The 20410-nt window shown below is 52.9% G+C and overlaps 8 protein-coding genes and 1 non-coding gene across 9 annotated transcripts; 4 read left to right on the top strand and 5 right to left on the bottom strand.

The window, feature by feature from the left end:
- Window positions 1-163: 163 nt before the first annotated feature.
- On the top strand, window positions 164-2662 carry DBP7 (ATP-dependent RNA helicase dbp7; the record flags this gene model as incomplete). The annotated part of the gene is made up of 1 exon (XM_062888448.1): window positions 164-2662. The coding sequence occupies exon 1, from the start codon at window positions 230-232 to the stop codon at window positions 2660-2662; it is 2433 nt and encodes an 810-aa protein (XP_062744302.1). The 5' UTR covers window positions 164-229.
- Window positions 2663-2807: 145 nt separating this feature from the next.
- QC762_0048850 (uncharacterized protein) lies at window positions 2808-4410 on the bottom strand. The gene is made up of 2 exons (XM_062883463.1): window positions 4022-4410; window positions 2808-3960 (listed from the first exon to the last, which is right to left on the bottom strand). The coding sequence occupies exons 1-2, from the start codon at window positions 4318-4320 to the stop codon at window positions 2877-2879; spliced, it is 1383 nt and encodes a 460-aa protein (XP_062744301.1). The 5' UTR covers window positions 4321-4410; the 3' UTR covers window positions 2808-2876.
- On the top strand, window positions 4145-4566 carry QC762_0048840 (uncharacterized protein; the record flags this gene model as incomplete). The annotated part of the gene is made up of 2 exons (XM_062883462.1): window positions 4145-4261; window positions 4426-4566. 2 exons carry the CDS (start codon window positions 4145-4147, stop codon window positions 4564-4566), a joined length of 258 nt encoding a protein of 85 aa, XP_062744300.1.
- Window positions 4567-5470: 904 nt separating this feature from the next.
- Window positions 5471-5544, bottom strand: QC762_0048830. The gene has a single exon. It is a non-coding gene; the product is annotated as a tRNA-Lys (tRNA).
- A 674-nt stretch (window positions 5545-6218) lies between these two features.
- QC762_301380 (uncharacterized protein) lies at window positions 6219-8948 on the bottom strand (the record flags this gene model as incomplete). The annotated part of the gene is made up of 1 exon (XM_062888447.1): window positions 6219-8948. The coding sequence occupies one exon, from the start codon at window positions 8946-8948 to the stop codon at window positions 6219-6221; it is 2730 nt and encodes a 909-aa protein (XP_062744299.1).
- Window positions 8949-10416: 1468 nt separating this feature from the next.
- On the bottom strand, window positions 10417-11948 carry HET-C (Glycolipid transfer protein HET-C; the record flags this gene model as incomplete). The annotated part of the gene is made up of 3 exons (XM_062888446.1): window positions 10945-11948; window positions 10769-10887; window positions 10417-10708 (listed from the first exon to the last, which is right to left on the bottom strand). The coding sequence occupies exons 1-3, from the start codon at window positions 11236-11238 to the stop codon at window positions 10417-10419; spliced, it is 705 nt and encodes a 234-aa protein (XP_062744298.1). The 5' UTR covers window positions 11239-11948.
- QC762_301360 (uncharacterized protein) lies at window positions 10856-15599 on the top strand. The gene is made up of 4 exons (XM_062888445.1): window positions 10856-12480; window positions 12537-12689; window positions 12747-14835; window positions 14892-15599. The coding sequence occupies exons 1-4, from the start codon at window positions 12304-12306 to the stop codon at window positions 15104-15106; spliced, it is 2634 nt and encodes an 877-aa protein (XP_062744297.1). The 5' UTR covers window positions 10856-12303; the 3' UTR covers window positions 15107-15599.
- A 749-nt stretch (window positions 15600-16348) lies between these two features.
- QC762_0048790 (uncharacterized protein) lies at window positions 16349-17279 on the top strand (the record flags this gene model as incomplete). The annotated part of the gene is made up of 3 exons (XM_062883461.1): window positions 16349-16444; window positions 16515-16667; window positions 17226-17279. The coding sequence occupies 3 exons, from the start codon at window positions 16349-16351 to the stop codon at window positions 17277-17279; spliced, it is 303 nt and encodes a 100-aa protein (XP_062744296.1).
- Window positions 17280-18185: 906 nt separating this feature from the next.
- On the bottom strand, window positions 18186-20036 carry QC762_0048780 (uncharacterized protein; the record flags this gene model as incomplete). The annotated part of the gene is made up of 3 exons (XM_062883460.1): window positions 18186-18512; window positions 18579-19665; window positions 19746-20036. The coding sequence occupies 3 exons, from the start codon at window positions 20034-20036 to the stop codon at window positions 18319-18321; spliced, it is 1572 nt and encodes a 523-aa protein (XP_062744295.1). The 3' UTR covers window positions 18186-18318.
- Window positions 20037-20410: the final 374 nt, after the last annotated feature.

Genomic DNA, 20410 nt, shown 5'->3' with positions numbered 1-20410 from the left:
GGATAAGGGGACGATGTGCACGTCGTTGTGTTACCTTCATAACCTGCACAAGTTTGGCAGCCGTAGCGTCTCCACAAGCGATGCTGCTAACTCGGGACCCACTTAATTTTTGATGGTCGGTCGCGGGGTCCCAGCTCTGGCCCAACTTTTTTTCTGCCGACACGTTCCAACCAAAACCTTCCCCGTCCAACCAAGGCGAGTAAACACCGCCAAAACACCAATCAGCAAAATGGCCGACGATGGAATGCTCCTGAACTTTGAGATTGGCGATGCGCCTCTCGTCAGCCAGGTCAAGTTCAAAGGCGGCCGCTGGAGAGACCGCGTTAAAGCCAACAAGTCGGCGAAAGCCGCATCGCAAGGAGGCCCCGAGCCAGCTGCCAAACCACGAGCGCCCTACGATCCGAATCGACCTACTAAAAGACCACGAGGTAACGACGATGGCAGCGATCACAGACCGGCGAAAGCGCCCAGGACAAGTGACATCCCCTGGGTGCCAACCCACGCCATGAAGACCGGTCTTGTCTCTTCAAGCCTGTTCACTTCGATCCCCACCGTCGTGACCAAGTTCGACGAAGAAGCGCCCGCCGAACCCGCCGAGCCGGCAAAACCTTCCAATGCGCCCCTCAGCGAAGAAGCAGAGAACTTTCACACACTCGGCCTGGCGAGACGAGTAGCCCACCACCTGGCCACCAAGCTTGAGATGAAAGCCCCGACGGCGATTCAGAAGAACACAATTCCCGTGCTTATCAAAGACGACAGCGATGCGTTCCTTCAAGCAGAAACCGGTTCCGGAAAGACGCTGGCGTATCTGTTGCCCATTGTTCATCGAATCATGGAGCTCAGTATGAACGAGGACGGCACTCCCAAAAAGGATGCCAAGGTACACAGAAATTCGGGACTCTTTGCGATCATCCTTGCGCCGACAAGAGAACTCTGCAAGCAAATCTCAGCAGTCCTCGAGAAGGTTCTCAGGTGTGCGCCATGGCTAGTCTGCACAACTGTTATCGGTGGAGAGAGCAAGCATTCGGAAAAGGCGAGGTTAAGGAAGGGTGTCAACATCTTGGTTGCGACTCCAGGAAGACTGACGGATCACTTGGATAATACAAAGGTGCTGGATGTAGGAACTGTGAGATGGTTAGTGCTGGACGAAGGCGACAGGATGATGGAGATGGGTTTCGAGGACGATATCAAGGCGATTGTTGGCAAGATTAGGGCGGACAAGCTTGCAACCAAGAACTCTGAGGGGCTGGTACTGGATGGAGTGCTGCCAAAGAGGAGGGTCACGGTTCTGTGCTCGGCTACCATGAAGATGAACGTTCAGAAATTGGGCGAGATCAGTCTGGAGGATGCGGTGCACATTACCGCTTCCAAGTCGGAGATGGAAAAGGATGCTGCGGAAAACAGTGGAAGCACCGAGACTGCTTTCACAGCGCCTGCGCAGCTGAAACAGTCGTGTATCATTGTGCCAGCCAAGTTGAGGCTGGTCACACTGATTGCGTTGCTCAAGTCGACATTTGCGAGGAAGGGGTCGGTTATGAAGGCAATCATCTTCATCTCTTGTGCTGATTCGGTCGACTTTCATTACGAGGTCCTGAAAGACACCTTGACGGTCGAACCACCACCACCAGCCCAAGAGGGTGACGCACCAGCAAAAAAACCGGATGTTCATATCGAAACCACGGTGGCATCGGCTGCCTATATCACCTCACCCGCAAACACCAGGGTAATGCTCCATAAACTTCATGGTTCCCTGGCGCAACCGGTTCGCAGTGCTACTTTAAAGGCTTTCTCAGGGTGCAAGGATCCGGCTGTTCTCATCACGACAGACATTTCATCTCGTGGTCTCGACGTGCCGGCCGTCGACCTGGTTATTGAGTACGATCCCGCCTTTGCGGTGCCTGATCACGTTCATCGCATCGGCCGTACCGCCAGAGCTGGTCGTTCTGGTAAAGCGGTTCTCTTTTTGCTCCCTGGTCCTGAGGAAGGATACACCAGCATCCTGCCATCCTCCGCCACCATAACACCCCAGCTTTATGAATCAATCTTGCAGAAAGGCTTTGCCACGAATGTCAACCTTCCAGCCTCCTCACAAACAAAAAATGCCGAGACGGAAAGCAACAAGCGGGAGACGTGGGCCACTCGTGCCGAGGCTCTTCAGCTGCATTTTGAACAGCGTCTTTTGGCGCCCGCGCCCGGATTCGAGGATGCCGAGGAAGGACCCAAAGGCCACAAGGGTAAATTCAGCAAGACCGGCGGCAAGAATAGGCAGCCAGTGAAGAAGGACAACCCCTTGCTTGATGCTGGCAGACAAGCTTTCAGATCTCACATCAGAGCTTATGCCACTCACGTCCGCGAAGAGAGAGTCTACTTTGACATGACGCAACTGCATCTTGGACACATGGCCAAGGCGTTCGGTCTGCGCGAGGCGCCCGGTGGTATTGGATCGGGTATCTCGAGGAGGACACACAAGTTTACGCCAGCTACCAACGGGCAGAAGGGTGGTGGGGCTAGCGCTTCTGGTGCTGCCAAACCTAGCAGTGGCAGCAAGAGCAAGTTTGATGATGACGAGTTTGGCCAGGTGGATGAGGATGCGGCTAAGAGGATGAAGGCCAAGATGAAGATGTTGTCGATGAACTCGGCAAGCGAGTTCAACCTCGGGTGATGGGTTTCTTTCGCATCGGAGCGAGGGTGGTTACATAAAATGGGCATGGCGTCGATTTCTGGTGCATTAGTCATTTGGTCTCTTGTGGCTTTTAACCTTACTTATATACCCCGAGTTTATCTTGTTTGGGAAGACAATGAATCCTAGGTATTACAATGCGTCTTTTTCATTTTCTACCATTGCCGCCTGCCCAAAAGGCCCTCATCAAGTACTCTCATCCCCCACTCTCTTTTCTCTCCTCATCATGCGCTGTTTTGTCTAGAAGCGGCATCTTTTCCTTCCATTTGACCCTCCCCTCAAATGGTTCCCTCTCCACTCTTATCCCCCTAAACACAAGGCCCCTCGCCATGATGGGCGAGTTAACCTTGTTCACAAGCAGGACATCGACCCCCGGAATCGGCATCACCACCCTGTCGAACAGTTTAAACCGCCAATCCCGCCAGCAGGTCAGCCTCGTCACCACCCCGGACCTCTTGTAATCTTCCTCCACGCTCTCAAGCCTCTCGGCTCGGTACCGTCTAAATGCCCCATCCAAACCCCCCAGAACTTTCTCCCGGCTGGACCCGGCAGAGCCCACGAACTCGGACACTTGATTTGCGAGCGAAACCACATCCAACAAGCCCATGTTCAGCCCCTGCCCAATCGTCGGCGTGACTTTGTGCGCCGCGTCCCCGACGAGAACCATCTGGTTTCCGAAATGCCACTCCTGCTTGAAGATGCCTTCTTCCAGCGGTGTGATGCCGCATTTTGATTTTAACGGCCAGGCGTCCTTGACTGTTAGGCCGGACCCCCCCAGCGGGAGGGAAGATACATCAGGGCGGGAAATGATGGCTTCGATATCGGACTGGGTGAATTTCTTGGAGGGTGAGTGATCAGGGGGGAGGAGCTGGTAGAGAAAGCAGAATTGGACGTTGGATTTCTCGTTTGCGAGGACTTGGAGGCAGAGGTTTTTGGAGTGGACTTCGAAGGCGGAGCTGGCCGGGATGGTGGGGAGGAGGGGGAGGGAGAACCAGAGGAGGGAGTAGCGCGTTTTTAACGGGGACGGGGTGATGGGAGGGGGGGAAAGGGAGAGGATGGTTTTGCGGACTACGCTGTGGATTCCGTCTGCGCCGAGGGTGAAGGTTCCCGTGTAGGAGGTGCCGTCTGAGCAGAGGACTTTGATGCCGCCGCCAGGAACAGAAGAGATGGATGTGACGGTTTTGGAGGTGTGGATTCTGGATCGGGCCGAGGGGGGGAGGGTGTTGTAGAGAGTGGAGATGAGCTCCGCGCGGGCGAAGCATTGGGGGTAGATACCATGGCTTTTTGTGGGAGTTGTGATGAGTGACTTTCAACCAGGTTTTGCGGATATCAAGAACCTACTTGGTCTTGCACAGTTGGGGAGAGCTTGTCCGAAGAAAGGCTTTGCCATTTACGGTTTGAAATGTACCCGACATTAATCCTGTACCAATGGACAACAGCTGGTCCAGCAAGCCGAGTTGAGCCATGATGCGTATTCCGTGCGGCCATAGAACGATGCTGGCGCCGACATCTTCGGCGATAATGTCGCGGCGCTCGAGAAGGGTGAAGTCGATCCCGAGCTTGGAGAATGCGTGGGCTGCTGTCAGTCCAACCGGTCCTCCTCCTACAATGATGACGCTAATATCCATAGTTGGCGGCATGGGAATGATAGTCTTGTCTACCACTGTGTCGTTCTTGAAAACACCGGAGACGAAAGGTGGGAAGAGGTGTTGCACGGGGACTTGGGTATTTATTATTTATGGCAGGGGGGGGGGGGCACCCGACTCCATCGCACAACGGGCGGGCACGACATCGGGGGGAAAACGTCTTTGGATGCCATTAGGCTATGGGTTACGAGCTACTACAACGAGCCAATGTCTTGCCCACCGTTCAACGCCAATAGTTGACGAAAGTGCCCGAACTTTCGTCTCTGGTATACGATCGGCACTGGCCCGGTGTAAGCATCACGTCGTAGTAGTAGTAGAGTCAGGCGTCCGCGTGAATCACTGTACTGTATTCCTTCCTGCCTCTCTTTCTCGGGTTTCTGCAAATGATTCTTCGTCGTGAGCAACCGTAATCCCCGTATCTCGTCTTGCGGTGGCAATCTGTACGAGAGTCGTACTGATTCGGAGGGTTCGATATGCACATGAGCCGATCTCGCATCATGCAATCCCACCATCGGACTCTTGAAAATCAAGGCCTGTCTGTCTGTCTTATGATTGAAAAGAGACAGTCCGACTTTAATAACCAGGAAATTGTCGATGCAGATCTGCGAGCAGCTTTCCGCGAATAAGGTGGTTACTGATCCCATGCTTGCCTTACCTATCCGGCGTATCTCTTGGGAATTGCGGGAGCTACAAGGATGCATAATGGTGTCTCCGTAGATATCAAGTCAAGGTCTAAATTTGATAAAGCGTGGTCCTTTTATCTACGTTGAATGACGTGGTGTTATGAAGGGCGTGTTTGATGCCGTAACCTTCGTGGAGGGCCGTATCCTCTGCTGTATCTCGACGTTCGGATCACCAAAGACTTGTATATTCGGGAGGCGATATGGTAGTACAGTTCCGCAGCTTCACGTGTGACCAGATCGTGATATGCGTCGTTACAAAATGAAAAGTCGGCACAGAGAACTGTCAAGCTAGGCCCCTGAGCCCCTATTTTCCTGTTGTATGTTGAGTTGTTTGTGTGTTGGTTCACACCAACAGGGTCGCAAACAAATTCCGAAAATGCCGAGATGTGATTGTGATGATGCAAAAAAAATGATGGAGAGATGGATTTGTGTTGTCAAGATCATCATATGGCAAAAGATGTCGCCCATGGCGAGACTCGAACTCGCAACATTCAGATTAAAAGTCTGACGCGCTAACCAATTGCGCCACACGGGCTTTTTTGTTGTTGGTGACAATTGTTACAGGCTTTGACCTATCAAGCTAGCGGATGGATGCAGGATGCACGTCGCTTTGAACTTTGAGCATACCTACCTATCCGACAGAACTCTATGAGGTGGCTGGCCACTTGGGTAGAGAAATAAAAAGGGCTCCTCCGTCTTATAGGAAATCGTTATAGGGAGCCGATTTACTGACAAGCGTATGGTTCTTGAGTAGTCAGGAGGTGCAAAGGTAGTGATCGACGCCCTTGACGAGCGTCGGGCATGAAAAGACATCAATATTTGTTAGCTCACAATCCTCCAGTGACCAGTTGTTTTCCATGTCTAGAATACCATATGACCAACAGCAAAGCAAGGTGTAGTAGAACAGATGCTCGCTCATATCACTCTTCCGAAACGCCCCCATCCCTCCCAGCCTTGAAGTCCCATACCATGTCATTACCATCGTCCAGTTTATGTGCTGTGGTTCCCAAATATGTGAGTGGTGCATCTTGATCAACCGACCCGGCACGAGAAAACACCATATCCGTTGACTATCCGTCCTTACTCTTGTTTTCCAGCAAATGAAAAAGTAAATCCGCCGAAACCCAGATTCCGCTGTGTATGTGCGCGTCTATGTAAACACTCGGTACCACCCATCCTTCCTGTAATACTGTTTTTTTCGTCCCCCCTTCAATCTTTGGGAATCGGTAATCCGCACTCGAGAAGTTCCTCGTCTGTCATGTCGGGTGTTATGGAGACCATCGGTTTCTTGCCCGTTCCTTTTGGGAATTCTGCGTTCGCCAGATCGCCCTCCACCTTGTCATGGCAAGACGTAATTTTTAGCCTCATTTCCTTCATTATCATATCCCAAATCGTAAGCTTGTGTAGGTCTGCCCCCTCCCACATGGCTATCTCCTGCACCAGCTCCCAGAACTGAGGCGAGTGTCTCACCACAGCTACGTCCGTCAGCAGCTTGGCCGCTTGCAGTGCACTCACGGCCACGTCCATCCTGATCTTTTCACTCCAAACATCTTTGAGGATACTCATGGAGCACATCTCTGCCGCCTCCGAGTCTTCTAGTCGTTCCAAGATCAGTTTCAGCGGTGTCAGATTCGGATTCTGACAGGCTCGGTAAAGATAGCTGCCCTTCCACTGGCGAGGCGGTATTGGTGGTAGGTTGTACCGCATGAGTATCTCCTTAATGATAGAGATTCTGCTCTCTCGGACGGCGAGGTCGAACGCTGTGAGGAACCTCTTCTTCATGTAGCGCCACTCACCAGGGTCATCCTCATAAATTTTCTGGAGCACATCATCCGACGGCACCAGGTACGGATCAGCCACCTCGTTCATGAGGCAAGCGGCGACGTTGGGGTGGTCTTCCGTGACGGCGATCGACAGAGGCGTTCTCAGCTCATCATCAAACACGTCCACATCCGCACCCCTCTCCAGAAGCTGCTTCACAACCTCTACCTCTCCCCACTGGCATGCAAGATGCAGGTATGTCTGGCCACCGAGAAAGGTTGGTTCACTGACAGACACGAAGCGGTTCAAGACGGCAATGCTGAGGGCCTTGTTCTTTTGCATAATCGTCTTGAGAAGAAGCATCTCGTTGCTGTATACGGCCCTCCCGAAATTGAGAGTTGTTTCCAGCGTCTCCACTTGATTCCACGGGTCGCTTTGCTCAATGATGAGGTCGAGATAGAACTTAACGTCCCGATCTGTAACGTCAAAGTGTTCGTCGGCAAACGTTAGCAGCAGCTTGAGAGCCTTGTAGTTCCCGCTGGAGGCGCACTTTTTCAGAGCAGCCTTCAGTTTCGGCCTGGTAACGCTGTTTTCGTTGGCCTCCTTGAGCATCTCCTGCAAAATCCTGTCCTCCGTCCACCGCAGCTGCATCACAGCCCAGTCAAGCGGGCTGCTCATCGGTTCCTCCTCCAAATCCATGCGGGCACCGTGACGAATCAGGAGCACGGCTATTTCTGCCACCTCGCCGCGGTGATCGACCCTGACCGAGCACGCATAATACAGCGGCGTCCTGCCACTGCGATCTTGTGCATTGACCGAGGCGCCGCACCTGACTAGCATAGCAACAGCTCGTGGTTCAGCGAGCTCACAGGCCAACATTAGTGCCGTGGCCTCACGATGGCCACGTTTGTCGAAGCGTGCGTCAACCCTAGCCCCGCCTTCCACCAGTGCCCGGATGAGCGAGACCCGATTTCCCTCGAATTCATCGTGCTTCACTGGAGCGTCGTCGAGGTTGAAGAAGTCGGCTCGTGGCAGGGTGCAAAAGTAGAGAGGCCGAATGTCTCGGAACTTACGGATGTATCGGTGCGGGTCGGGATTGGCCCCGATGCTGGCCAACCTGTGTGCCACGGCAAAATTGCCTCTGAAGCATGCATTCAACAGCGGCGTGTGACCACGCTCATTGTGAGCCTCGAGATCAGCGCCGAGGGCCAGCAGCTTGGCGATGGTGTCTCGGATGTCGGCAGAGCCGCGGGCGCTGAAGAGTTCGGCAACATAGTGAAGAGCTGTGTTGTCCCACCGATCACGCTGGTTGGCGTCGAGGTCGGGGTCGTTGAGAGCGAGGAGCTTGATGACGGGAACCAACCCGTTGGCGGCAGCCGTGTGCAAGGCCATGTGGTTGTGTTCCGGGGTGGCATCCAGGCTGAGAGACGCACCGCGGTGAATCAACAGCTCGGCCACCAGTCGTTCGTTGTGACACATGGCAGTGTGCAGAGGCCGCCATCTCGGCCAGTCGGCAGCCCTTCGCAGGGGATTCCTGTCAAACTTCATGGCGTGGCAGGAGCAGACCCGGAACGAGGGCGCATTGATATCAACGCCGTTGTCGAGCAACCAGATAACGACATCGCGATGGCCATTCTTGGCGGCGAGGTGGAGTGGGGTGGCATAAGGCTGGAGTTTGGAGTCCAGCGTGCGCGTCGCTGGCACGACATCGGCATCGTCATCGTTAGTGTCATCGCCGTCGGTGTTGTCATTGTCGCTGTCTTCTGTCTCCGTGTCGCTCGCCGCCGACCCCTTTGCCTTGCGAGCCAGCGGCCCCGAAGCATCAAGATTCCCCCCCGCAGCGAGGGCATGCTTCAGGGTGCCCAGCCTGCCATGCTCGGCACCCCAGAACATGCAGGTTGAGCCGCCGAAGCGGACGTTTCTGGCGTAGATTTCTGTATTGATGACCGAGTAGAACCACTTGTTGGTGCGGTTGAAGGCGAGCTGATCGGTAATATCGAGCAGTTCGAGGACAAGGAGGATGAGTTCTGGGGGGAGCTGCAGGATGGGCACCGCTCGCGACAGCGCTTTCTTCGACTTTCCTCTGCCCTTGGCTGTCTTGGTGCCCTGGAACCAGCCGAATATGGTGCTCTTGGATGCCGATTTCTTGGGCTTCCCGGGCTTCCTGATCGCCTCCATTTCGACAACAGCTCTGTTGCAGGACGGCGGCGGTCGAAAGGGGAGGGTTAAGAATAAAGGCAGAAAGCCAGAGCGTGGACAGAAGTCGGGCGACGGAACACGGCCGGTGAGGCTGGGTCCAGCGTCTAATAAGTTCTGGGGGCAGAGGTACCTACCTACCAATGGCGGGGCTTGGGCTGCAGGTGGGGGAGACTGCAGTGACTGCATGTGAGTGGGCAGCGCTCCCGCTGTGGGATTGGACTGAATGGCATCCATCCTGTTGAACGGGAAGTTCTGCCTCTGCAAAAAGCAGCCTTGGGCAGCTCGGGCATATACTCTGCCTCGCTGTGGAACACGGTCCTTGGCTGCCACAAAACTAGCTGGCTACCGAGCTGGCACTTTACGAGTAGTGGCTGGATACGAGTGGCCGGACTATGAGAATACACTCCAAGTTCGTTAAAGTGGCGCCGTCTTCCAACAACTTCACAACTTTTCTCTACAAGCACCAATTTTTACGCGGAAAAAAGGGTATTTACAAACTCGAGAACCTTTACTCATCTATTTTATCTATTTTTCCGCTTCGTTGTAGCTATGATAAGCCAAAAGATATGGTTGTTTAAAGTTGCTGGTCCGAGCGCCCGAGCTAACAAACTTTCAAGTCTTAGACTTGTACATACTGAGTTCCGTCTCCCACCGCGTTTGCGCATGGATGAGGCGCGGCTCCAAAGTCACTTTGCAACACCAGCCAAGATGTTGCCACAGAAATTCTGGGACCCGTCTGCCGACGCCCGTCATGCCTCTTCGCCGGCCCCAAGTCCGTCCCGTCACTAGTTGGCCGCTCCATGGTCACCGTGTGGCTGTTCAGTCACATATCATTCTGTGGAACCAGTCCAACGTGATGGCGTCCCAAGATAGGCATCAGGCAGAGTGCGCTCAGTCTGCATTCCCCCCAGGTAGTGTAACCAATGGCTGGACCTGATATTAAACCTACAAAAGCCCGTAGCTCATATTTGTTTGCCTCGCCAGATGCTTCAGCGGCCGCATTCTCGCGATGACGTCGTCTGCCAAGACTTTGAGGCCATCTGAGACAGACCTTCAGGGGACACCCTAAAATGCCACTGTCAGAGCACAGCAAGATGCGAGCAGTTGCGGGCCTGCGCCTCGGCTACCTGCGTGGTGATATTGCAGAATATATCATTTCCTTGTGGACGATGGTGGAGCTCTTTGCACTACATACAAGTGAGACGTGGTGTAGTTGATGGTGGGGGATGGTACCATGTTTGAGCTCCTATCTAGTGGAGACTACACAGAGCGGAGCACAGCCGGTGGTGAGGGTCGGCAGCGACTGGGAGCTGAGAGCTGAGAGCCGGGACCTGAGCTGAGCTCTGGCAATTTGAGTGAGAATTGCATGTGTGTGGCATGGGTAGGTATTATCCCGTATAAGATGCGTATGCTTTTTGCGTCCCCCGAAAATGGTTTTCCCCACCGTTTACCACTTGGCCTCCTTGCTTTCCAAGAATCCCTTGAGAATGTTGACGATCTTGTCGAGAGCAGCAAGGTATTTGCGAAGCTCCTCTTGAACCTTTTGCTCGTCGTCACCAAGCTTGGCGTAGAAGTCCTTGCGGTACGGGCACGCGCTCATGGCGGCGCTGAAGATGGGCTTCACCAGGAAGCTGTGGTGTGGCTTGAGAGTCACACTGTAAGACCCGCGGAAGGAGTCGGCGAGCTCCTCTGTTGAGCCGATGTTCTTGCTAAGAGCAATGCATGTGAATTCGAGACCCCTGTCACAGACCACTGTCAGTGACTTGACTTGGCTATGGAACAGATTAAGGCGTCCTCACCTGACCAGCCACAGCAACCCCTCCGTCGCGGTATGGCTTTTGGTCTTGAGCTCGTTCCTCACAAGATCCTGGATGTTCTGGGACTCGAGGGGGGCGGCAAGCATGCGCTTGCGAATTTTCTAGCAGGAAAGGGTGGTTAGCTGACGTCCTAACCAACGGGTATAATATCAGCGCACCTCGACGTTGCCCAACATATCCTTCTTGACGGGGGAGAAGGCGACGGAGCCGAGCACATCGAACATGGTGGTCAAGGACTCGGCCGCCTCAAGGAACTCGGCGGTGGAGATGGCATTGCCCTTCTCGGCATCGATTGGGACATCAACGAAGGACTTCTTGAAGGTCTCAAGGAAGGTAGCCCCGGCGGGAATTTGGACAACGGCGGCGGCGGCCATGGTGGTGTTTTGGATGGTGAAGGTTGGTTGAAGGTTGGACTCGACTCGAGATAAGCTGGGGGTTCGGTGCAGGAACATGGAACACGAGGCGGTCAATTGAGCCTTGGACGGGAGCTGGACATGCCCGACGGACCCCTAACCGCTACGCTAGCTGCTGCCCCGCCCCTCGCCCCTAACAGGACAGGGAGTTACCCCGCCCCCGCAGCCGCTTCACCGTTGGCTTGGTGAAGGTGAGCATCCATCACGTGTGTCTGAAGGTGAAGGTGTGATGTTGCGACCAATCTCTTGGCAAATGCGGACATCGCCGTCGCATGGGCACTTGTTTTTGAAAGGAGAGATACGGGGTTCAAATCAAACAAGCACTGCTATCTTCCAACCCTCAAAGAGCCCTCGGGCACAAAAAAAAGGTCATGGGCAGGAAAGGTCGAATGATGCGCAGTCACTTCTCGCTGGGACAGGGCAGCTGAGGAAGCACCCCATCCTGCCAGCCTGATTCGTCTCGTTTTCAGCTTCGATATTGAATAAAGTTTATAATAGTTCTCGAACCTTGGCAGAATGGCCATTACTTTCCTAGTCCCATCTCTCCCACCTCAAGTGCACTCACTCACTCACAATTGCATCCTCCTAACATGACGTCATCCAGGCGGCGCCGCGCACCCGTCCACAGCTGTTTTCCAGGCTACCTACCAAACGACGGCCCCCTCCACTTTAGAGCCGCTCGTAAACCGAGGACTGATGCACTTGTTTCTTGATGGGACGTTATACAGTTCATGCACCCGACAAAGCCAATGACGACCCCTCGAGAATATCTGCTACCTTAAGGGTCTCGAGGCATCCCAGTCCCCCGTCCCAGCTCCCGTCCCCCGCCAACTCCCCAACTCTTTGCGAATTTTGAACCTATTCCCGAACGGAAGTCGGCACGTCCACATGTCCAGTCTTCTTGGTGTTGTGCCTCTGCCTTGTTCCCTTGAACTTGCTCGCCTAAACCGGCCGTCATCATCGCACGACATCCCGCCGCCCACACCAGATGCCAACCTCTTGAAGAGAGGGACTGGCCTTAAAACCGGCCTTTCCCCAATCACTAACTAACCACCTTTCAGCACCTGCTTGTCAAACAATCTGAGAACTGCCACCATCACAACAATGGCCCACTCATCTGCTACTGGTAAAGTCTCTGGCGAGCATCGCCACAGCCTGGGGGACAAGATCAAACTCCCATTTCATGATCTCAAGGCCAAACTTAGCCACAACCACCATCTTCACGATACCAAGGTTCACATAATTCACACGAAGCATAAAATTGGCAAATTTGCAAACTTGGTAAGATCTACTTCTCAATGCCCCCTTATTGACAATGGCAAACTGACCCGCCATAGTTCAATCCCGAGCATCGCCATGATGAGGAGCATGAGAAAGCCTGTGACGAGAAACGCGCTAGGATAGCTGAGTCCCACCGCTTCGACTCGTATTTCCCTGAAAGAGAGGGCAATATGGTCAAGTGGTATGTAGATGGACGGGACTACTTTTGGGTAAGCCACTTGTCCCCTTTATGTTGCCATCTCAGCTTGTTTCTGACTCAGAAATAGGCAGTGTCAGTCGCCCTCGAGAAGGCCAAGGAAACCATCTACATTGCGGACTGGTGGCTGTCCCCCGAACTCTTTTTACGCCGGCCTCCTTACTTCAACAAGGAATGGCGTCTAGACCAAGTGCTAAAACGTCGAGCCGAAGCTGGGGTCAAGATCTACGTCATGGTCTACCGAGAAGTCCAGGCTGCTCTCACTTGCAACTCGGAGCACACAAAGCATGCGCTCCAGGCCTTGTGCCCTGAAGGCTCTCCTGGCTACGGCAACATCAAGATTATGCGTCACCCAGATCACAACGTGCTAGAGAACGCGGCCGACATGACTTTTTACTGGGCTCATCACGAAAAGTTGATCGTTATTGACTACGAAATGGCCTTCATTGGCGGGTTGGATCTGTGCTTTGGGAGATGGGACAGCCACAACCATGCTCTCTCCGACTTGCATCCAGAGGGTGTCAGCAACGAAGTCTGGCCCGGTCAAGACTTCAACAACAACCGGATCATGGACTTTAAGAACGTTGATGACTGGAAACAAAACGAGCTGAGCAAAGCAGAGTCAGGAAGGATGCCTTGGCATGATGTTGCCATGGGGGTGATTGGGCCCTGCGTCTACGACATCGCCGAACATTTCGTTCTCCGCTGGAATTTTGTCAAGCGAGACAAGTACAAAAGGGACAAGCGGTTCGAGTGGCTCGAGTTGAGAGGTCGGCAGGGAGAGGATGAAGATCTTGTGGGCGTGCAAAGGCCCAAGCACCCTGTCGGTGGTTATGTTACCCATCCGCTCTCACCCATGGAAACAAAGCATCTTGACCATCGGGGGAGTGTTCATGCACAGATCATCCGGTCTAGTGCCGATTGGTCAAGCGGCATTCTTACTGACCATTCCATTCAGAACGCTTATTCCGACATCATTCGCAACGCCAAGCATTACGTGTACATCGAAAACCAGTTCTTCATCACAGCGACAGGCGACCAGCAGAACCCCATCCACAACATAATCGGCCGTGCCATTGTAGATGCTGTAGTGAGTGCTGCCAAGGAGGGCCGCAAATTCCGCGTCATGATCCTCATCCCAGCAGTGCCCGGCTTCGCCGGAGACCTGCGAGAGGACGGAGCCATCGGGACTCGAGCCATCATGGATTACCAGTACAAGTCGATCTGCAGGGGCGAGCACAGCATCTTTGAACAGATCAAGAAGGAGGGTGTCGATCCAACGAAGCACATTTTCTTCTTCAACCTGAGAAGTTATGACCGTCTTAACAGGACGTCAGCCATCAAGAAGCAAGAGGAAGAGTCGGGCATCAAGTACCAGGAACTGCAGCGTGCTGAAGCTGAGGAGGTGATGGGCGAGGGTATCCACGGCACAATAGACACGGATGGTGGTCGTGACAGCCATATGGGTCACAGGAGTGAGCAACATGGTGGTCAGGCGCGGACCGTTCATGGTGAGATGCCAGTTAATTTGGAGCAGGCAAGAGAGAACTCGGTTGGTGAACGAGATACCGATATCAAGCGGCGATTTGAAGCAGCCAAGAATGGAGACATGGGTGTGGACTCTCCTGTAAGTGTTGCTCATTACGCCATGGCCAATCAAGGGAAGTTGTCAGAGGTTCCTTGGGATGGAGACGAGGAGGATGAGGTCAATCACTGGGTCCAGGAGGAGTTGTACATTCACGCCAAGCTTCTCATCGTCGACGACCGCATCGTCGTCTGCGGATCCAGCAACCTGAATGACCGAAGCCAACTAGGCTATCACGACAGCGAATTGAGCATTGTCATGGAGGATACAAAGACGTTTCAGTCCACCATGGACGGCAAGCCATACGAGGCCGGCTGGCATGCTGCCACCCTTCGGCGGTATCTCTGGCGCGAACACCTCGGCCTGCTTCCGCCACAGGATCTTGACGGCAGCGATGACCCGAATGCACAACCGCCCGGCGACGACTCGCCCAACGATGTGGGAGATCAAGATGATTCTTGGAAGTTTGTGGAGGATCCCCTGAGCGATGAGCTCTGGGAGATGTGGACGTCCCGAGCGTCGAAAAACACGGAGGTATTCCGGCAGCTATTCCATGCCGACCCAGATGATCACGGTATGCTACTCGACCATAGATCTGGATCAATCTTTACTGACCCATCATCCGTATAGTCAAAACGTTTGATGATTACAACGGCTACATGCCGCCCAAGGGCGTAAAGGCAGGACACATTTTCGATCGCATGATACCTGGTCACGAAGTCAGACAAAAGCTAGATCAAATCAAGGGCCACCTCGTCTGGATGCCATTAGAATTCTTGCGCGACGCGCCGATGGCGGAAAAGGGCTTGCAAGTAAATTCGTGGACAGAAAGTGTTTATACATAAGGCAGGTAAGACGCGTGTGGTCCGGAGCATGCTGAATCATTCCCTGTATGAGTTAGGGTAGCATTAATTCATAGCATTTACTCCGAACTCCTGTCTGAGAACGCGATGCGGCACATGCCAAGACGCGTTCCATAGATCTATCGAGGATCTTCAAAGTCTAACTCGAAGAATGTCTCAGTGTCTGGACCCTGGAGGCCCGCAAAATCTACATTTCCGGCACGCTGTTCTCGTGTCACGGTGATCCAAATCACCGACCGCTTCTTTTTTCCCCTCCGTGGCAGCCGAGTCTGATTTTGGGAACACATGGTGAACATCTCACAGCTGAGTGATTGGGGAAACACGGATATAAAATGGCCTTCCCGTCGTCCCCTCTCACGATGTTGAACACCAGGCCACTCACCATTGTCCCACCCCTGTCCACTCTTTTTTGACATCCCCCCCTTCCCCTTCCCCTTCCCCTTCCCCTGAGAAGCTAGCCGACCAGTTCACCTTGTCATCTGACTCCTTGGAGACAAAAGATGACAGCAGCAATGAGGGTGGGCAGGGTTCGATAAAGCATGCCAAGACGCAGGAGTACCTTGGGATATGCCTCATGAGTAGGACCCTGGTTGTCACACGGCAAAAGCCAACCACTCGCAACCACCACCAACAACACTGTCGATACCACCGCAAGGAGGGGTAACTACACGTTGTGAACCAGTCGTCAAAGTGAGGCAGACAATCAGAAGGCATGATGGTTATCAAAGGAAGCCCACTGGCTCTGTAAGATATCGGAGGACTTGGCAGCGGCCTGATGCCAACAAGGGCACGGGCCAGGCAAGGGAGGATAAAATACGCGTTCAGGATCATCAAGACTGTATTTCCTTCTTCTTCTCGGTATCACAGACCTTCGAGGCCATTGAAGATTATAAGCCTGAATTGAACCATGAAGTTCCAAGCCCTGATATTACAGCCCTTGTCACACTGGTAGATCACATCCGGAGCACGAAGAGGCAGCTGCTCAAAGTTCTGATTGAGCTTGATCAACTGGAAGAGTATTGGTTGTTCAAGGCTTACGAGGATGTCTTTTGCCAGCGGAAATCTCAGCATAGAAAGGTTGAAGAAGGCGCCCGTTAGGCTACTGAAAGCGAAGGGGAGAGCAAGGCTCTGTTGAACGAGGGGCCAGAACTCGGAGACAACGAGACCTTATTCAAGGTTCTTCTCGAACAAGAGAGAAAGTCCTTCATCCAAACAAGCAACAAGATGCGTCAGCGAGTCTGCGACATACTGGATGAATACGACGACAAGGTCGATGAGTGCAAAACGATGGCACAGAACCTATCCTTGGCTATGCAGGCCGTAAGTGCCCTTCATGTATCGCTGCAGCAAAGTCGATCGTAAAGAGCTGACTATGTCCCCTATCGAACAGGCCTGGAACCAGACCGCTCGCCAGGATGCCGCAGTCAATGCCAGGATAGCGCAACTCAATACTACGATAGCGCTAGAGACAAAGTCTGAGAGTGCCATGATGAGGAGCATCGCCCTACTAACAATGATATTTTTACCACTCAGCTGCGTTGCTGTAAGTCCTGACTCGGTAATTTTTCCCTAATTCGAACGCCATTTAACTGAGGCGCATGCAGTCTATCTTCTCAACGACTTTTTTCCAACTGGAGCCCAAGGGAAGGGGAGCCCGTCGTGTCAAAATATATCTGGGTTCAAGCTGTCATTGCCATTGTCCTCACATTGGCCGTGGTGTGTATATGGTACCTTTTTACAGACAGGGAGAAGAAGAGGGAGAGGGAGCGGGTCAAGAGCTGGGAGATTCCATTACCAGGGGAAATTGTTTGATATCCATAGGAGCAAGAGTTCAGGGGCGTGTTTGGGCGCCAGGCTGTAGATAACATAAGTTAACTGGCACCACAAATGAGTCAACGCAGAAGACGATCCTGAACCATTCTTTAGAAGATAATTAAAACTGGTTCAGAGATAACTGAGTTAATAGGCTTTGAGGACATAGTTAATTAACCTTAAAAGATCGTTACTAGGCCTTAAAAGATAGTTAATAGGTTTTAAAAGAGAGTTAATAGGTTTTAAAAGATAGTTAGTAGGCCTTGAAAGATAACTAATGGTGTTTTAGTCTGGTGCGTATGTGCAGATGGACAAGTTGATGGCTAGGCTAACCACAGAGTGAGATGGAAGAGACAGGCATCTTGCTTGGACAAATAGATTCAGAATGGATTTCACTGAGCGCTTCAGTATTCAGCTTCTCTGCAACAGGACTGTTCGGTACCTATCAACACACCAGCTTCTCGACCATACACCCCCTCTTTTACCATTTCCCCTCTACGATGGGTGCTCCTTCAACTGGTGTATCCATCCCTGAACACCTTTCTTCAGCAGTGGAATATCTCCATATCTTGTGCCACTCTCGAAAAAGGTGTCCATCCGGTATCCATACCGATCAATCTCAGTCCTAGCAGTCTCAAAAGCAGCGAGCCCTGCCTGACCCAGGAGTAGCCAAGCGATGCACTCACCCGGCCCCCACAACTGCCCCTCCCCGGGACTTTTCCCGGCACCTTCCCTGGTCTGGCCGCTGTTCTTGCCCCGGCCCCTGTCGCCCCTCCGGTCGCCCTGGCTCTCGCCCCGCCCTGCCTTCGCTGCTGTAAGTAACGATATTTTGTTTCATCTACCCACAGAGTCAAAGTCCTACCATCTGGTTCTTAAAAAGTATCTCACCAGCGTCGTCACCTTCTTCACAAGTTATAACGTTTATTAATTTTTTGAGCTGTATCATTGAGTTTTGTTTAGAGTCTAATATATTTTAGAACTGTCTTGGTGGTATTTTGTTGGGCGCTTGCGTGGCTTTTTCTTGTGTTAGGGTTTTTGGGTTTTCTGGGTCGGTTCCTGGGCCCGAATCCGCAGCCTGAGCAGCATTTGGATGCTTTCATCTGGGCTAAAGCACCAGGATTCTCGGACGGAAGCAGCAGTTCTCCAATTGATGTATATCAAAAGTACTGCGGGGGAGTCGATGCTCACGAGCCATCTCCAGAAAGAGGAGAGTGGTTTCAGGAGTATTTTGAGACACTGGTTCGGGAGGCTTCTCCAGAGATCAAGGTCCAGCCATGGAAATGATGGTAGGAGACCGTAATTCTGCTGTGTTGTCCGTAGTTAACGGTTGCTGCTGTTTCGAATTGCGCTTCAGAATTATGAAAAAGTATCAGGTACCTAGTCTACATTTGTTGTCTACCCTTCCTGCCATCCGAATCCTCTTTGTGCAATACAGCCTCTTCGTCTGGAGGATTCTTCGAGTTCTTTACTGGCAGATCGTCTCTTCCAATCATCCACCCACCTGACCAACCAACCCATCCAGTTTCTTTCGGGCCTCGGGCAAGGCACACCAGAATAGCGAACACCAATAGCCCAACTGTGCGCTTTCAGATCAGTACCGATCTCTCAACGCTTTTGTGATGAGGGAAAGGGCGGAACTCACTGCTGCAACTTCCACTCCAAGTCCAACCACCCTGCGCAAAAAGACGATTACCCACTGCTGTTCCCGTCAGCTGCCCAGAAAACGCCGCAACCATGTATGCCGTATTCACACGATTCTGTGCGTCTGGTCTTAGACTGTATATCGCCGCCCTGTTCCCAATTTGCGTAAATTGACTCCCCAGATCGATTGTTATTGCCTGAATCACCGGTCCTGCCACCGTAAACCCTCCGGTAAAAGTACCCACGATCACCCCAGCCAGCTCTAACCCAAGCCCCATCAGAGCTGATACCAACGGCATTACCTTATCTATGACGAACCGCGAGTAAACAGGCGCCAACAAGATAACCACCACCCCAATCAACCCAAACAGTCCAATAACCATCGAGCTGTACTCATACGGCGGCCGGCTGAGCAGGAAGCTTAGAGTTGTCCAGTAGCTCGTAAAGACGGCACTGAGACAAAAAGCCACAATGCTCGCCTGGCAAAGCAACGGCTCCGTCACCATCAACACCACAATCCCCCACAGCAACTTCCCATACCCCGTCACCCCCTTCAACGCAGTCGGATTCTTGGAAGGGTAATCCGGCATCCAAAAATACAACCCTATCCAAACAACAAATTGAACCCCCAACCCAAACCAGTATATCCCCCTCCACTCAGTATAATTCGCCATCACCCCGCCCAATATCCTCGCCACCAACACCCCCAGCCCCAAGCCAGAAACTACAACCGCCAGACAACTCGCCCTCCTCTCCCTTGGCGCCAGATCCCCCACCAAAGGCAGCATCAGCTGCGGCGTAACAGTCGTCGCCCCGCAGATATAGCTCACGACAATAAAAACCGTAAAAGATTGCGTCGTACACAGGATGATCCACAGCAGCGCCGTCAACAAAACCAAGCAGAGGATAAACGGCCTCCGGGGGACGACATCCCCCAGTGGACAAATCAGCAACAGCCCACTCGCATACCCAGCCTGCATGAGCGTTGCAACCACAGACGCTCTCTCAAACGAGACGGAAAACGACTCCGCGATCCGGTTGAGGATGGCCTGGTTGTAGTACAGATTCGAGACGGTGAAGCAGGCGGCCTAGACGAAAAAAAAAAAAAATAGTCAGAAAGGTGGGTGGGGGGGATGACAACACAGCGATCAATTGAAGGGCAACTCACAAATCCAAACAGCAAATTGATCCAAACCGTAAACCTCGGCGGATTCCTCTCATCCCACCTCGTACGCGGCGGCTGCCACAAAAGAAGCTTTTTCCACTTTTCTTGGCCTACCCCTCGTTCCACCCCTAGATCAACTTCTTCCAAACCATCATCGTTCTCGCTGGTGGTGCTGCTGTTCCCATTCTCAAGTTTCTTCTCTCCTGTCGGCGGCGGCGGTGGTGGTGGTGGTGTTGACGACGGCAATGGTGGTGACTCCAGCGCAGGCTTCATCATCAACTCATCCCGAGACATGGTTGTCTCACCTCATACATGCAGGTCATCATAGGAAGTGAAGAACATGAATTTCACCGGTTTTTGTTCTGGGTCATGCTCCTTACCCATTGACCTGTTGTTGTGTTTGCGGTCGGGACGGTTCCGAAAACGGCGGGCGGGCTTGGCGCGTCACTACTGCAGGGAGAACGGGCGTGAAGGCGGGTAATGACATCGTCAACCGGCCTGTTGCATTCCCGCAGATCGTCATCCGGTTGGGTCGGTACTTGCGGCATCAGAGCTGGACAAGCCTGTATAAAGCGGGCAACCACGATATAAACACCAAGCATTGATCATCATCACGTTCCTACCAGCACGAAAAATAAGCATGTCAAACATGTCACGGCACATGGTCT

This window comes from Podospora pseudocomata, chromosome 3, assembly GCF_035222375.1.
Source record: "Podospora pseudocomata strain CBS 415.72m chromosome 3, whole genome shotgun sequence".
NCBI lineage: Eukaryota > Fungi > Ascomycota > Sordariomycetes > Sordariales > Podosporaceae > Podospora > Podospora pseudocomata.
The sequence above is the reverse complement of the archived record's forward strand: the minus strand, read 5'-3'. Positions and strand labels throughout refer to the sequence as shown.

Excerpts from the sequence above, each read along its gene's own strand:
- QC762_0048850 (XM_062883463.1), bottom strand. The coding sequence starts at position 4,320 with ATGCCGCCAACTATGGATATTAGCGTCATCATTGTAGGAGGAGGACCG. Across the intron at positions 3,961-4,021 it reads CCCCAACTGTGCAAGACCAA|CCATGGTATCTACCCCCAAT; the intron begins GTAGGTTCTTGA and ends TCCCACAAAAAG.
- QC762_301360 (XM_062888445.1), top strand. The coding sequence starts at position 12,304 with ATGGCCCACTCATCTGCTACTGGTAAAGTCTCTGGCGAGCATCGCCAC. Across the intron at positions 12,481-12,536 it reads TTGGCAAATTTGCAAACTTG|TTCAATCCCGAGCATCGCCA; the intron begins GTAAGATCTACT and ends GACCCGCCATAG. Across the intron at positions 14,836-14,891 it reads TGCCGACCCAGATGATCACG|TCAAAACGTTTGATGATTAC; the intron begins GTATGCTACTCG and ends TCATCCGTATAG.